Source organism: Archocentrus centrarchus, chromosome 17 (assembly GCF_007364275.1).
Source record: "Archocentrus centrarchus isolate MPI-CPG fArcCen1 chromosome 17, fArcCen1, whole genome shotgun sequence".
Classification (NCBI taxonomy): domain Eukaryota; kingdom Metazoa; phylum Chordata; class Actinopteri; order Cichliformes; family Cichlidae; genus Archocentrus; species Archocentrus centrarchus.
In genome coordinates this window covers 27,111,387-27,125,485 of record NC_044362.1, presented here as the reverse complement: position 1 = coordinate 27,125,485, position 14,099 = coordinate 27,111,387, and the positions used below count along the sequence as shown (strand labels likewise).

The 14,099-nt window shown below is 41.0% G+C and overlaps 2 protein-coding genes across 3 annotated transcripts in view; one reads left to right on the top strand and one right to left on the bottom strand.

The window, feature by feature from the left end:
- Positions 1 to 5,957: 5,957 nt before the first annotated feature.
- LOC115795433 (E3 ubiquitin-protein ligase znrf1) lies at positions 5,958 to 12,487 on the bottom strand. The gene is made up of 5 exons (XM_030751335.1): positions 11,610 to 12,487; positions 10,255 to 10,350; positions 9,771 to 9,876; positions 7,362 to 7,464; positions 5,958 to 6,006 (listed from the first exon to the last, which is right to left on the bottom strand). The coding sequence occupies exons 1-4, from the start codon at positions 12,130 to 12,132 to the stop codon at positions 7,407 to 7,409; spliced, it is 783 nt and encodes a 260-aa protein (XP_030607195.1). The 5' UTR covers positions 12,133 to 12,487; the 3' UTR covers positions 5,958 to 6,006; positions 7,362 to 7,406.
- The window catches only part of tep1 (telomerase-associated protein 1), a 34,493-nt gene continuing 32,673 nt past the window's right edge, over positions 12,280 to 14,099 (top strand). Inside the window, exons 1-2 of one of the 2 annotated variants that reach the window (XM_030751334.1) lie at positions 12,280 to 12,442; positions 13,470 to 14,014. In XM_030751334.1, coding sequence (XP_030607194.1) covers positions 13,472 to 14,014 — 543 coding nt within the window. In that variant the 5' untranslated portion in view covers positions 12,280 to 12,442; positions 13,470 to 13,471. Of the gene's footprint in view, positions 12,443 to 12,502; positions 12,827 to 13,469; positions 14,015 to 14,099 lie in introns of those variants that run through there. The other variant, XM_030751333.1, reaches the window with a different exon arrangement.

The window sequence follows — 14,099 nt, the reverse complement described above, 5'->3', positions numbered from 1 at the left end:
TCTGTATGAAAATGTGCAATAACAGAATAACAGAAATAACAGAAAACTGGCGAAGGTGATTTATTTTTCATTCTTAGGGTATTTAACAGTAGAATGGCAGATCCTTCCAATTTCAGGCCCCTCTTTTGTGGAACCAGCTCCAGTTTGGACTCAAGAGACAGACACCCTCTCCACTGTTAAGATCAAGCTTAAAACTTCCTTTTTTGATAAAGCTTATAGTTAGGCCTGAATCAGGTGATGCAGAGCCCTCTCTTAGTTATGCTGATATAGGCCTAGGCTGCTGGGTCTTCCAGTGATGCACTGAGTGTATCTTCTTCGCTCTCACTGTCCTGTCTCCTTCCCCTCACCCACAGCCAGTTGTGGCAGATGGATGCTCCCTGGTTCTGTAAGACATTTCTTCCTGTTCTTCCTGAGTTTTTCTTTCCCTCTGTCACCAAGTGCTTGCTCTTAGGGGGTTATTTTGATTGTTGGGTTTTCTCTGTATTATTGTAGGGCCTTTACCTTACAATATAAAGCGCCTTGGAGATGTGCTATGTAAATAAAATTGAATTGAATTGAATTGAATTGAACTGAACTGAACTGAACTGAATTGAATTGAATTGAATTGAATTGAATTGAATTGAACTGAACTGAACTGAATTGAATTGAATTGAATTGAATTGAATTGAATTGAATTGAATTGAATTGAATCTTGGTGGTGCATTTGGGCACTTGTTTGGAAAGTTACGTTGCAGTACGCGTCTAAATCAGCTTTAATTTCAATGGCTGAACCTAACCTAATAAAAAATGCTTAAAGTTTGCTAGCTCTGCCTTAAATAAAGATTTAAAAACTTTTTTAACCAATGTTTTAATTGAAATCATCTTTGCTGTTGCTTAGATCTTCCATAGATTTAAATTCAGGATTCTCTGAGTGTCGTGACTTTCACCTATAATGTCTCTGACCTGAACACAGTGTGCTCTGCTTTGTGAAAGCTCCCTCATTGTGCTGTCTGGCTCTCTCATCCAGGCTTAACAGCATGCTTTCTTTTTTTTTGTAAGAATTATCAGTAATGTAATGTAACAAGTGAGCATGTGTGTCAGTGTATTGCATAAGAAATTTCAGCTTCTGTTCCCTTTGAGCTGGGCTGTAGCCTCAGAAAGAGGAACTACTGTACCTTTCAGGACCTGAAATGTAAGTTGATTCAAACTAATTCTGAGTAAATTGTCCAATTATTAACTTCTGTGTCTTGCCATAATTATTATGAATCTATTACAAAGTAGTCACGTAACTGTGGCCTCTTTAAATGTCTAAAAGAAATTCTAATATAATCACTTAAACTCACTGGTTCACTTTAGAAGAAACTAAAAGCAGCAAATTCCTCACAGTGGGGAAAAAATTCTCATTTTTGCATGAAAAAAGACAAATACCAGAAAATTTTAATACCATCTGAATAATACTTTTATTTATTTACTTTGAATTACTTTTGCACATTGACATTCTTTTAAAAGTTTAATCCATCTTCATATTCCACCTTTATGTCATTTACAATGTTAGCCTATTTAGAGTTAAACCAAAGTCATCCTCTGATTAAACGCTAAACACATTTCTTTCTTTGATTATGCTACATCTAACATTTCTAATGTAGGTTTCATTAGAGCATTGGAGGGGAGGGAAGTTTTGACCGTGAAATATTTAATTTCCTATATTCTGGTCAGTTATATACACCTAACCTTCTAAGATTTCATCTATTGGAACATAATAAAATGTATCTGATCCTTACTGGGCTCTAAAATTATTTAAATCCAACTTCAGATTAACAACAACAGCAAATGTTACACGTCATTATTTTTTATTAAACAAAAACTAAGCATTAGTTTGTGAACAACTAAGAACATCCATTGATTCAGTAGCTTGTAGAACCACCTTTAGCAGCAATAACTTGAAGTAATGGTTGACTTTATCAGCCTCTCACAATGGTGCTTCAGTTCATTGAGGTTTTTGGCCATTTATGCACAACAGCATTTCACTCAGGTTGAGGTCTGGGCTCTGACTTGGCGATTGCAACACCTTGATTTTTTTTCCTTTTTCAACCCTTTTTGATTTTGCTGCTGTGCTTAAAATTTGTTGCATGACCCAGTTTCAGCCAAACTTTAGATGTTGGTCAGATGGCCTCATATTTGACTCTAAACATGGTTGACTCAATGACTGCAAGGCGCCCGTACCACGTCTGCAAAACAAGCCCAAATCTTCACCACTGCGGTTGACAGTTGGTATGAGGTGTTTCTGTTGATATGCTGTTTGTTTTTTCACCAACCCTGTTGCTGTGCATTATAACCAGACATTTCCACTTTGGTCTTGTCTCTCTAAAGGACATCGTTCCTGAAGTCTTGTGGGTTGTTCAGATATATCTTTGCAAACCTAAGCCATGCAGTCATGTTTTTAGAGAACCTTTTCTCTGGGCTTCCAGACAAGCCACACTTGTTCGGTCCTTTTCTAAATGTTCTGTCATGAACTTCAACATTTAACATGCTGAGGTCTACAGAGTCATTTGAGAGTGTTGAGTTTCTCAGAGGATTGCACGGGGTAGGTTCATGCCGGGACATCCACTCCTGAGAAGAATGGCAGCTGTAGTGGATGTTCTCCCACTTGTGAATAATTTTCACAATGATGGACATCAAATGATTTTGGAAATTGCTTTATAACCCTTCCCAGATCAATTGGCAGCAACAATTGCTTCACTAAGATCAATGCTGAGGTCCTGATGTGTGAAACCCTAGAACTGAAAGAGATTGCACTACCTGACATGACTGTATACCGGAATAATGCGGCTCTGGTATTCTTCATTGGATTAAAAAATAAAATTAAAAAAAAAACATGGTTTAATTTTCCTAATGTAGTATTATCCCTACTGGCTCAGAACACAAACATGATTTCCTCTTTTGGAACCAGCAGTTTGTCTGGTTCCCGTCATGACTGAACAATAAAGAGATGTTCTGTAAACTTTTATGTATTTTGTTTGGAGAGGTAACCTGCTTAAACATGCAAGTGTCACATCAGAGATATCATTTATGAATTTCTTTCAGTAGCTCAGATGTGCTTCAGCAACATTTTTGCTCGTTCAAAATTTTCTGCACATTAATGACACCGCTGTTGCCTCTGGGGTTGACTAAAAACAAGAACACTGGTTTAAGATTAGTTAGCAAACAACTTCCTCCTCTTACTTATTCCTCACTGAATAATTGAAGCTCTTATTGGGGTGTCATGTCCCACGCATCCCTCCTAAAGTCTACACATATGCTTATAAGCACAAACAAAAAGAAACATTTTGACAGAAACAACAAAACACACAAAAAACAGACAGACAAAACATCTGTCACACATATTTATTGTAAAAAATACATATAAAAACAATTTCTGAGACATACAAAAGATCAGAGATTAGAAACAGTATATTGAACAGACAAGGACCAAGCAATTTTCTTGAATTGTATTACATATTTACAATTTAATAAATAAAACAATTTGTTTGTTTTATACCAGAGTAAAGGCAGATTGTCCATATCTTGGGGATGCAGATACCACTGTGGTGACAGTTTGAACACATCGGTCTCTAATCACAGGGCACGCAGGGAAACGGCGCCCCTGTGATTCAAAAACCAAAGTCTTAGGAATAATTATACAAAATACCATCCTTGGTTGGAGAGGGGCTAGTTTTCAGAGCGTTTAGCTAGCATTGGTAAAAATTGAGGTATTGCACCACACAGCTTAGAGGGGGTTAGGAAAGTAAATCAAGAGTAACGTGGCGGTTCTGGATTGTCTAATCTTTATTGACAACCCAGCCTCCACTAACACCTCTCTGACACACACACGCACGCACGCGCGCACACACACACACACACCCACACCCACCCTCCCAACCAAAGTATACAATATCATAACTTATCACCACGACAAATCTAACATCTAAATGATCAATGCACCTCGTCTTCTGCACCCCCCTCCCCCCAATAACACCCACCTAATCGCACAGACAGACTATTTTTGGCTTCATTTTTCTTTTCTCACACACAAAAATATGAGGAAACATGCAGATGGCTGCGCTCTAGTGGCGGGACAAATTGTAGCACCGCAGACTGCAGAACATCAGGGAACAGAAAAGAAACAGAGGCTGGGGTGAAAAGACCTGTGCACCGGGCTCACCTCTTGGCCAACCTCTAAACCGCCCCACACCACTGCAGCGCTAAGAGTTAAACGCCTTTGGAGTAGGCAGCAAAAGCAATCATTTACAATTTTTTTTTTTCTTTCTACTAGAGTTTCCACTGGCCTGCATACAACCTGTATAAGACAGCATCTGTTGAGCAGCCTTAGTGTTGGGCTTCCACCTCAACCTGGCCCTAAAAAAACACTACAAAAACCTGCTTGCACAAGAACCCCTTCACCAGGCAGAGGCAATCAACACACACACAAAAAAGGCAAAGGAAAGCCATTTAACACATTAAGCAATAATCATGAGTACTGTGATAATAGAATAGCTTTTTTTTTTTTAATAAAAAAAAAAAAAAAGAGGGGGGGGGGGGGGTGCTTATGCAATAATAAACCATCAGCTGTCCATAGCCTCCAGTGTTGTGGAGAGAGGCAGATACCACATGGTGTAAACATGCTCTGAAAATGCATCCGTCCCTTTATCCCTCCTCGATCTGGCATTTATGTAACCAGATGGCAAAACTGTTGCCTGGTCCAGGAAAAAAAAAAAAAAAAAGAAGAAAAAAATTTCGGACTACACCCCAGAGTGTTTTAAGAGTGAGGACAGAGGATGCAGGGAGGGGGGGGCAAAGACTCAAACAGCTTTCAAAGTAGAATTTAACCATGTGAGCAGTCATGCTGCGTACCAAATACGTTAGACAGGATGGACGCAGAATGCAGTTAACCCGGTTGACAAAGCAGACTTCAGGGCAATTTACAGTAAACCCACATACATACACACACACACACACACAGACACACACACACACACACACACTTGAATTTATAGTCATGCTCAGGACATATTCTGTCCCTGGTCATTAAGTGCGCACACAGACACACACACACAAAAACAATCTTATCCTGGACCTTATGCTGAAAAATAAAATAAGCCTGAGGGACAAAAGTGCACAATTGGTGCCAACACCGGCGCTACTACTGCCCTATAAAATACCTATAACCCTTCCTCAACACTCACCAAGTAGCAGCACATTAAACCCAGCGCTATCTAACCACCTACAAGAAACTGACCTACTGAAAACGACCGTTTTTCAAACAATAAGCCCCCAAGCATCCCCTGAAATGTTTACAGGTAACAGAGGAGGAAAAAAAAAAAAACACCTAATGACGGCGGCCCCCATTCACCAAATACAAGTCCTCAACCTCCAGCTCGGTCAAAATAAAGCAATGTTTATGTGGTAACAGTTCGCGCTTTCAGTGTGAGGTTGGTTCATTTGGGGTGAGCCGAGGAAAGAAAACATTCATCTGATGTACGACATGGAACGATAATTTTGTTTCTTTTTTGCAAAATACTTGATAAAATAAACAACCCCCATTCAGAGGGAGAAAAAAAAAAATACACAGGAGAGGATCCAGAGTCACAAGACCATTTTTTCTTTTCTTTTCTTTTTTTTTTTTAAATGCGCACCCCACCCCACCCCACCCCCACGCAGCCAGGTTTAAGTTCATTCTGGGATGATTATATTTATACATTCTGCCGTTTAAAGCCAAGTCCACAGAATAAATGGGGAATGCCACCACTTCTGTTCCAACAGGGGTCTCAACCACAGATTTCTAACTGTTGGGAGGAGTTTGGCCTGAAACGGTCAAGTTCAAAGGGACCGATCCCAGCGGAGAGCATCAGGTGTCGCCATGGGTAGCTTCCTCTTAGGATCGCCTGTTCTCAGCTCAAATATTTGTAGTTTGTGTACGAGTGACAGCGGGCTTTTGTTTGTTCAATTACACATTTTTATTGGGACTTTATTCGGATTCAGTGTAGTCTCCTGTGAGGACAGAAAAAGACATGAAGAGAAAGGAAATTAATACAGCTTACAGCGATTGTGTTTAAATGCAGCAATGATGGGCAAAATGTGGAAATCTGTGTCACTTCTACACACATTTTTTAGTATATCATCAATATGATGTGGCAAAAATCACATAAAATAGTGTAGTCACAGGCAACAGTTTTTTGTGCTCCCAGCATCTAGTTCTATCCTTGTGCTCTTATGAATGTCGGGGCTAATATTCACATGAATGTAGAAGCAATTTCTCTGATTTTTAATCACTGTGTGTTACTGTTACAAATTTTTAAAGACCTGCAGCAATTAGTTAATAAATCAATAAAGGGACCCTCAGGAAATTAATCTGTATACCAAACTGGCATTATACAGAAATTCTTGACATTCATCACACACAATAGCAAGTCAAGAAAGCAGTCACTATCAGTCAATAATGGTATGAATTAACAGTCGCGGCTCTTTTGTCTTGTGCCTTTTTCACGCGTGAGCTGCAGCTCTGATCTAACCACACACTTCACAACTTCAACCAACACGCCAACAACTTTAAAGCATTTATTGACCAGTAAAGTGCAAGAAGTGTTTTTGCTGGTGCTCTCACTCCGCTATCATCTCACCTCCTTTTCCTGTTGCAACACACAGTGGTGCTTGTCTCTAGTTTGATCTGTGTAGCTCGACCAATTACAAACGTTTACATAGTGACTAATTTCATAATGTAACCTATACGTGCTTAAATTCATAGCATTCGCTTAATGTGTCTTTAGGGATTTCTTAGCTCAGCTCTTAGCTGAATCTCATGGCTTGCTTTCACCAAAGGTCTCACCAGCACTTTCCTGCACAGTGTCTTATAACAGGGAAGGGAACAACAGCAGAGTTCAGCGGGAATGGGAGCAGTGCAAAACAACCCCATCGAAGATTGGAAGAAAAACAAACAAACAAACAAACAAAAAAAAATCATACAGCATGAAAAGTTCAGACAGTAGCTGCAGGGGACACTTTTTATTGTTTTTAAACACTTTCACTTTAGCTCTTTGTATGTTATAACGTCGCGCTTCTCCACAGCACGCTGACAGACCAACAACAGCACAAGAAAAGAAGTCCACAGACTGGTTGCCCCACGTATTTTGTGCACTGTCTCCATCAAAACCAGACGCCCTCTACAGGTAGATGGGCAGTCCGGATTTCCTGTGCGCTACCATTGCTGAATCATTTCACCATTACTCTTCTTTGGGGGCACTACTGGCCACAACTCTAATAATGCCACTTAAGTTTTATACTGAGTTCACTGTGCTAATGTTGAAGCTGCATGTTTTGGTCCTTCATCAGGTTTGGTGTGAACGTACCTGAGTCGGGTTGGTCACGGCGTGGAATAAACGTGACCCCGTGAGTCAATCGAAGGGATGTTCAGGACAGCAAGGCTTCACCTTTGACCAGGAATCAATGCAGCTGCAGGGAGACAGAACACACTGAGAATGTGGAGACACCAAGACAATACACTCACTCATCAACTCATGTTAATGTGGGAGAAGTCTGAAGGTCTGCTGTGGTTGTGGTGTCTCCCACAGACCTAATCCACTCACTGGAGGTGTGAAACCTGAATAAATGTAAGCACTTAAGATGGTGCCTCAACCACGACTCCCACCTTACTTCAGGTGACGTCAATAGGTCACATGATAGGGTGGGGCAAGGTCACACAGTGGATTCACCCAAAAAAAAAACCCTACTCCACAGCTTTCACGCTACTCCACAGCTTGCTGACAGACCAGCAACAGCACAAGCAAGAGAAGTCCACAGTGTTGTTTACGCTTTCACTGTTCTTTGTCCTTTTGTTGCCTTTTCTTCATTTCCCTCTTTATCTATTTTTGTAACTTTGCAATATTGGAAAACTTTAAGAAAGAAATTAAGAAAGAAAAAAAAAAAAAAGAAGTCCACAGACCAGTGGCGCCACAAAGTTTTTGCACGTTCTCCATCAAAACCAGACACTCTCTACAGGTAGATGGCAGTCTGGACTGCCCGTGCGCTACTACATGCACATGGTAATTATGGGGCAATGACCACCTCCAAAGAGGACAACCAACCTAAATACCTGGGACTCTCCACCTTTTGGTTTTAGAACTGAAGAAGCTTCTTGGTTAAGAGGTGAAACATCTTCAAAAAATTAAAGAAGTCTAGTTACCGTTTTTTTTTCCCTTCCCCAAGCTCTTGAAAACCACCATGACCTGGATGACTGAGAAGCTACAGACATATTCAGCTGTGAATCCTTCAAGGACACACACTGACTCACTGAATGCAAATGGAGCAGAGATAAGATACCCGGGGCCTCTTTTGGCTGCTTGTCTTGTCTTTTTGTTTTGGGTTGCAGAAGCCCATAAGGGTGTTTTTTAAGTTAATGGCCTATTTACCTTAAACTCCTGCTTTCACGTCCTAGTTACTAGCCTGTTTTTCAATTGGTAATGACATTTTTTTTAAGGCTTGACAAAAAGTCAATACTTAATGAGCCTACACAGAAAAAAATAAAAAAGCTGAAGCAAAATATTTACCAGCAGGAGATTTTAAGCTGTGCTGCCTTTTGCTCCTATATTTAGGATAGTTAACAGAATGTTTTGGGTGTTGATAAAACAAAAGCAATATGAAAACATGTTGAGCTCTAGGAAAAGGAATTCAATTATGAAAACCATTTCCAGATTAATCACTAATAAAAAAATTACTTGCGGCAGCCTTTTAACCGATTTAATCATCAAAAATGATTAATTGCTCAATGCATGCAGTAAAATACAAAGAAAAGTAGTTTTTATTTAAAACACAGTGCATTCACATGTTTAAATCATTGATTTAATTTCTTTATTCTGTGGGAATATACAGTGTTTCAGGGACTGTTAGCAGTATTGAACGTTACAGTTTGTTTGAAAATGTTAAATGTGTTTGGTAATAAATTGGCTGAATCATGCAAAAGTACCAGTGGTCCTTTTACGTCATAGTTAAAAAAAAAAAAAAAGATTAACAAAAACAACTTTTGTGCTTTCCTTGGAAGAAAGAAAAAAAAAAAGCGATGAACATTACAGCATGTTTTAAAAATGTCCATATGTTTTGTGTTAAATGGGCTGAAACACTTTTTACAACTTGATAGTAATTTATTTTTCCTAGAAATGTTAAAACACAAAACTCTGTGCTATCATCTGGCATTTGTGTCAGAGTGCTGAATTAAAATGCAATGATGATGCACAGCGTTTTCACAGGTGTAAAAGCTCTTACTGAAAAGTATTTAAGGAAACCTTCTGTTTGCTAGAGGCAGCTAAACAGAAAATAGCTTGCTTCAAATACAGAATGAACCGAGAGGCTTCACCAAGAACCATAAATAAGAAATCATGCAAAGCTGCTCTAGCAGAGTCCAAGAATAAAATATAGGGCTGGAAATGAGCATAATAAGAGTAATGTGAACACATTTGCTTTAATCCATTTTATCTCATTTTCAAAATAACAATTTCTAATCACATCACTTCAGCAAAGATTACAGAGTGAAGTTCAGAACATCCTATCTGTGAAATAGACAGCCGATCTGTATTTATCTGAAAAGTGTAGTTATATACATGATGTACACTAGTACAGAATGGCTTTTGCTTCCTTGTTTCAGTTATACTTTTGCAGATCTGGAAATAACCACATTTCCCAAGCGAGTTCACTTTTAATGTCACTTTCTGTCCCCTCTCTTTCCCGGTTTATCTGCCCTGTATTTTAACTTCACTTATACATACCTCTTGTGGTAGACGCAGAGGCAAGCCAGCCTCGCGATGGTCTCGCCCTGTACCAGATCCTCCAAACAGATGGAACACTCTCCACTGTCTTTACTGAGCACATCCGCTGTAAATGCACACACACAAAAACAATAATCAGGGGGTTTTTCTTCCTGTCTAAAAATGGGCCTCTGGAGAACGACGATGCATGTGAGCGTGACTGGTCTACATATAGTGAATGCAGTGTGTCTGCAGTATCACACTTAAGTCTGTGCATTTTCCTCTAATTTCTTTTATTTTGACAATCAAAAGTGCATTTTAGGCTTGAGTAAATTGATACTCACACATATTTTCATCAGAGACTTTGTCATTTCCCTTCCAGGAAGGCCGAAGCCACTTTGATGGGCACCAGAGTATTTTTTTTGTGCATGGAAAAACCCTAACAGTGTCACCAGCCTTATAATAAACACAGCTGTAAAGAGTATTTTAGTGACACAATACTTACTGTTGTAAGGTAGAGGAGGAGATGTGAGGCAACTCAACAGGTGATCCTCAATCCGACCCCCCGGGAAAGGCTTTGAGCAGAAAGGACAGCGGATATCTGCAGAGGGCAGAGACACAACAGAGCTGCGATTAACACAGTGTGTCACAGTGAGATATAAATGATGGATGATGCGCACTGAGCACAAGCGCTGTGTTTGGACATCTAGGTTACACAAGATGAAACCGCACACTGAAAAACAGACTGAAACACAGCCAGCAAATGATGCGTCCTCATGCCTGAGATAGTGAGAGTGACGTTGCCTCAAGTGTGACTGACCGGAAATAGCTTTATTTGACGGTGTGCATGGCTCAAAACACTGACTCAGGCCTGAGGGATGGCCACCGCCAGAGCCACTCGCGGATAGGACAGGGACACAGAGCCTTTCTGCCCTACATTCGCCTCCTCCATCTATGATCCGCTGCCAGTAGTGAGCAGGCATGTGCAGTTGTGACCCATTTCCCTACACTTGCTCGAGGGCTGGCCTGGGAAATCCACCACACTGCTATGTTTTGGCTCAAAATGTCACGCTTGCCGTCACATCACCACCATCTCTGTGCATCTGATTATCTAATGCAGGCCCAGAGTGAGATTTTTTTTGGGCTTCCTCTGCAGACTCATGTTGCCATTTTAATGCAGTTTAACAAAATGTGTTTTCAGACTTGCATGCTGTAAGCTTTACGGCTGACAACCACTATGAACAGGCCCTGCGAAATGAAAGGGCTTGTATATTACCACTTTCAATTTTATGCCACAGCTCTGCTTCATACAGTAGGTTCACTGATAATCTCTTTTTCTTGCATGCTGCCTAAAATTATCTGTTCAAGAATGTAAATTCCCACAGCAAATTCATTTTTATTACACACTGGCTTGAGTGAGCGCTGCACTGTGGAATTTCTCATGCAGTTATATCTAAAATTCTTGTATTTTTTCTCTAAGTCAGTGTTTTAATAAAAATCCACCTACTTGCACTTATCTGTACTACTATTGTCTCTGACTTCAGATTGATATCAGATGTCTAATGAAAGCATCCACGTTCAAAATCCACTTTTTTTTTCTTCCGAGGTATTGAGCAACCCTTTTCCGACATTCTCAAGCTCTAACACATCCACGGATTTTATGTAACTTATGTGGAAAAATGCCTTGTTGTGTGTTATCTTCCGTGGCATCTTAAAAAAAAAAAAGAAAAAAAGCCAAACCGCAATTACTGATGCAGACCAACCCACTTACTGGGACAGATGTTATGTGGTACACATAAAAATTAAACATTACATGCAAAAACAATATCTATCCGGTGCTATTTAAATGTGTTAACTTACTGCCATGGCGATTGTTAACACGGTAAAGGCCGATCCAAGCCTCTGACACCGGCCTCTGGTGTGTGCCTCGAACCCGTGCGGATCTTGCGCCAACGCGGGTGGCAGAGTGCCGATTCCCGGGCAGCCGCTCGGAAAAAGTGCGGTGTGGTGTGCGGCCCGTCTCCTCAACCTGCTGGTGTTCTGCGTCGACGGGAGCCTCCGGGCTAATACTGCCGTCTTCCTCGGGTTTCCCCTCGCTGTTGTTGTCGTCCCCGGGTGACGCCTGGCCAATGCTAGACGGGATGCTGTGGTGGTCAGCGGGGCTGCCGTCGGCGCTCGCCCCAAGCTGCCCCGGGTCCGAGTCGCTGCCCTCCTCCGATCGGCTTCGGTTTGTCTCAGTGTCATCGAAGCTCACTGAAAAGTCGACAACGAGGCTGGTGGGCCTGGTGCAACGAGGTCGCCGACAGGAATCCCGCTTTGTACCATCTTTCCCGAAAGCCGAGGAAACCGCGTCTTCCTGTAGGCGACTTGCTCTCGTCCCCATCTCTGGCAGGCTAATTGAACTGGCTAGCCGCGCTGCTTCCTCAAAGCGAACTACCACAGAGCAAGGGGACGGATTAACTTCGAAACGACCCGTTAGATGGTAAAATACTCGGCTGGACGCTTTAAATAATAACACCTGCTTAGTAACGTGGCTCTGTTAAAGCAGTAGCTGTAATTCGACGTTTCTCCTCCGGCCTTACTTCGTCCTTACTATCCACATTTTCCTTTCTTTTTTGATGTGACCGTTCTCGCTGCTGCAGCGGAAATAGAGCGTTTGCGCTTCCTCTTTGTGTCCTATTCTGGGATTTACGGTAACGTCATCATGTCACTGATGACTTTATTATTTGAACATTAAACAACTTAGATATGTTTTTGCTGTGTAATTTGTTTATCTACGGCAGTTATTTTTTCTAATCAGTAGATTTTAATTTATTAGACTTGACAGTTGGTCTTTTTCTGGTTGGCACCCATATGTGCGTTATTACGGTAAAGGAAAAAAAAAAGGCATTCTAACCAATCAGTGCTCGTTGGCAAGCCGGCTGACCGGGCAGGTATTTGTACGGCGACGTTTACGGGAAACCAGCTGCTACTTTTGGCTTCAAGGGGCTTCGAAACAGAAAATAACTCGGTCGTATATTTGACGGTAACATTGCACATTCAACTCTACCCACGGAGTTGAAATTGTGGGTTTTGCGGTGAGTTTCCTGTCTAGCATTGATTCTTGTCGCTAACCACGCCTGTGGAAACTTGAGTCACTGCAAAGAACGAGCAAACATTTGGTCTCATATTGACTTCTAGTTCGAGTTTACATGTGACAGTTCATCCAGTTAGTGTTCTTATATCAGTGTTTTCTGATTTCGGAGTTTAATACTTGATTTTACTACACACATTCTAGTTGTTTACATATGGATAAATGCTTTTACCGCTACAAACTATGGACTGCACTGTACCAGCTTCAAACTTCTTAGTCCCAATTAAATTTTTTGTCCATTTAAAGAGTTTCACTTCAGTTATGAGCCGCATTTGCAGTCTACATCAAGCCCCCCTTTTCTTTATATTTGATCACAGTTCTGTATATTTTTTATGCATTATTCTGTGTATTTCCTAATAATACCTACAGTGTGTTGGGTGCTGTGCTTGTGTTTTCAGACTTTGTACCTTTAATATGGATGGTTTTATTGAGTGACACGCCCTTTAATACAACAGAAGCGTGCTTGTTCAAACAACAGAAGGAATGCTGCTTAACCAATGAACTGTCAATACTTTATGCTCTCTAGGATCATATGGGTTTGTGATTGAGAGGTGCGGCCTTTGAATTTCTGATCTCTTTTTCTACAGAGATGAGGGCCCTTACTTTGCAGCAGGCAAACCTGACCCCAGGAGTGCAGCAACAGCAGCAGCAGCATGCAACATGTGGGAGAAGTTTAACTTCAAACTATTCTCCTCCAAGTCTGGAGAATAAATTCTTAGCTCAGACCTCTGTGATGATGCCCCAGCCTTCCTCCCCACTCACAGATTTTGCAGCACAGCCTTCCTCTTGTCCCTCTCTCCAGCCCTCTAGACTATCTTCCACCTCATCCTCCCTTCTCTCCACCCCTTCTTTTGCAGCCTCCCTCACCTCTCCCCTCCTTAGCACCCAGAACAAGCTCCTAGCCAGTAAGTCACCTCATCTCTCTTTATCCTTATCCTCCTCAGTCCCTAATGACTCTTTGCTCTCCACTTCCCTGGCCAGTGGTTCTCTGCTCAATCCCTTTGCTCAAACTTCTTCATTCCTCCGTCATGATCTCATGGGTGGAAAAGAGAAAAGAGGTGATGGAGGAGATCCAGATGATAAATATGAAATATGTGAAGTGATCCCTTCCAATTCTGAAGAACCAAGCATGGTACATAAAATATTCCTCATTTGTCTTTAAGCATAAATTCATAATAAATCATTTTTTAATTTAAACTTCTGTGCATCCCATTTTT

Coding starts and splice junctions, on each gene's coding strand:
- LOC115795433 (XM_030751335.1), bottom strand. CDS start 12,132: ATGGGGACGAGAGCAAGTCGCCTACAGGAAGACGCGGTTTCCTCGGCT. Junction 10,351..11,609: donor TGTTAACAATCGCCATGGCA/GTAAGTTAACAC, acceptor TGCCCTCTGCAG/ATATCCGCTGTCCTTTCTGC. Junction 9,877..10,254: donor TCCTCCTCTACCTTACAACA/GTAAGTATTGTG, acceptor GTGCATTTACAG/CGGATGTGCTCAGTAAAGAC.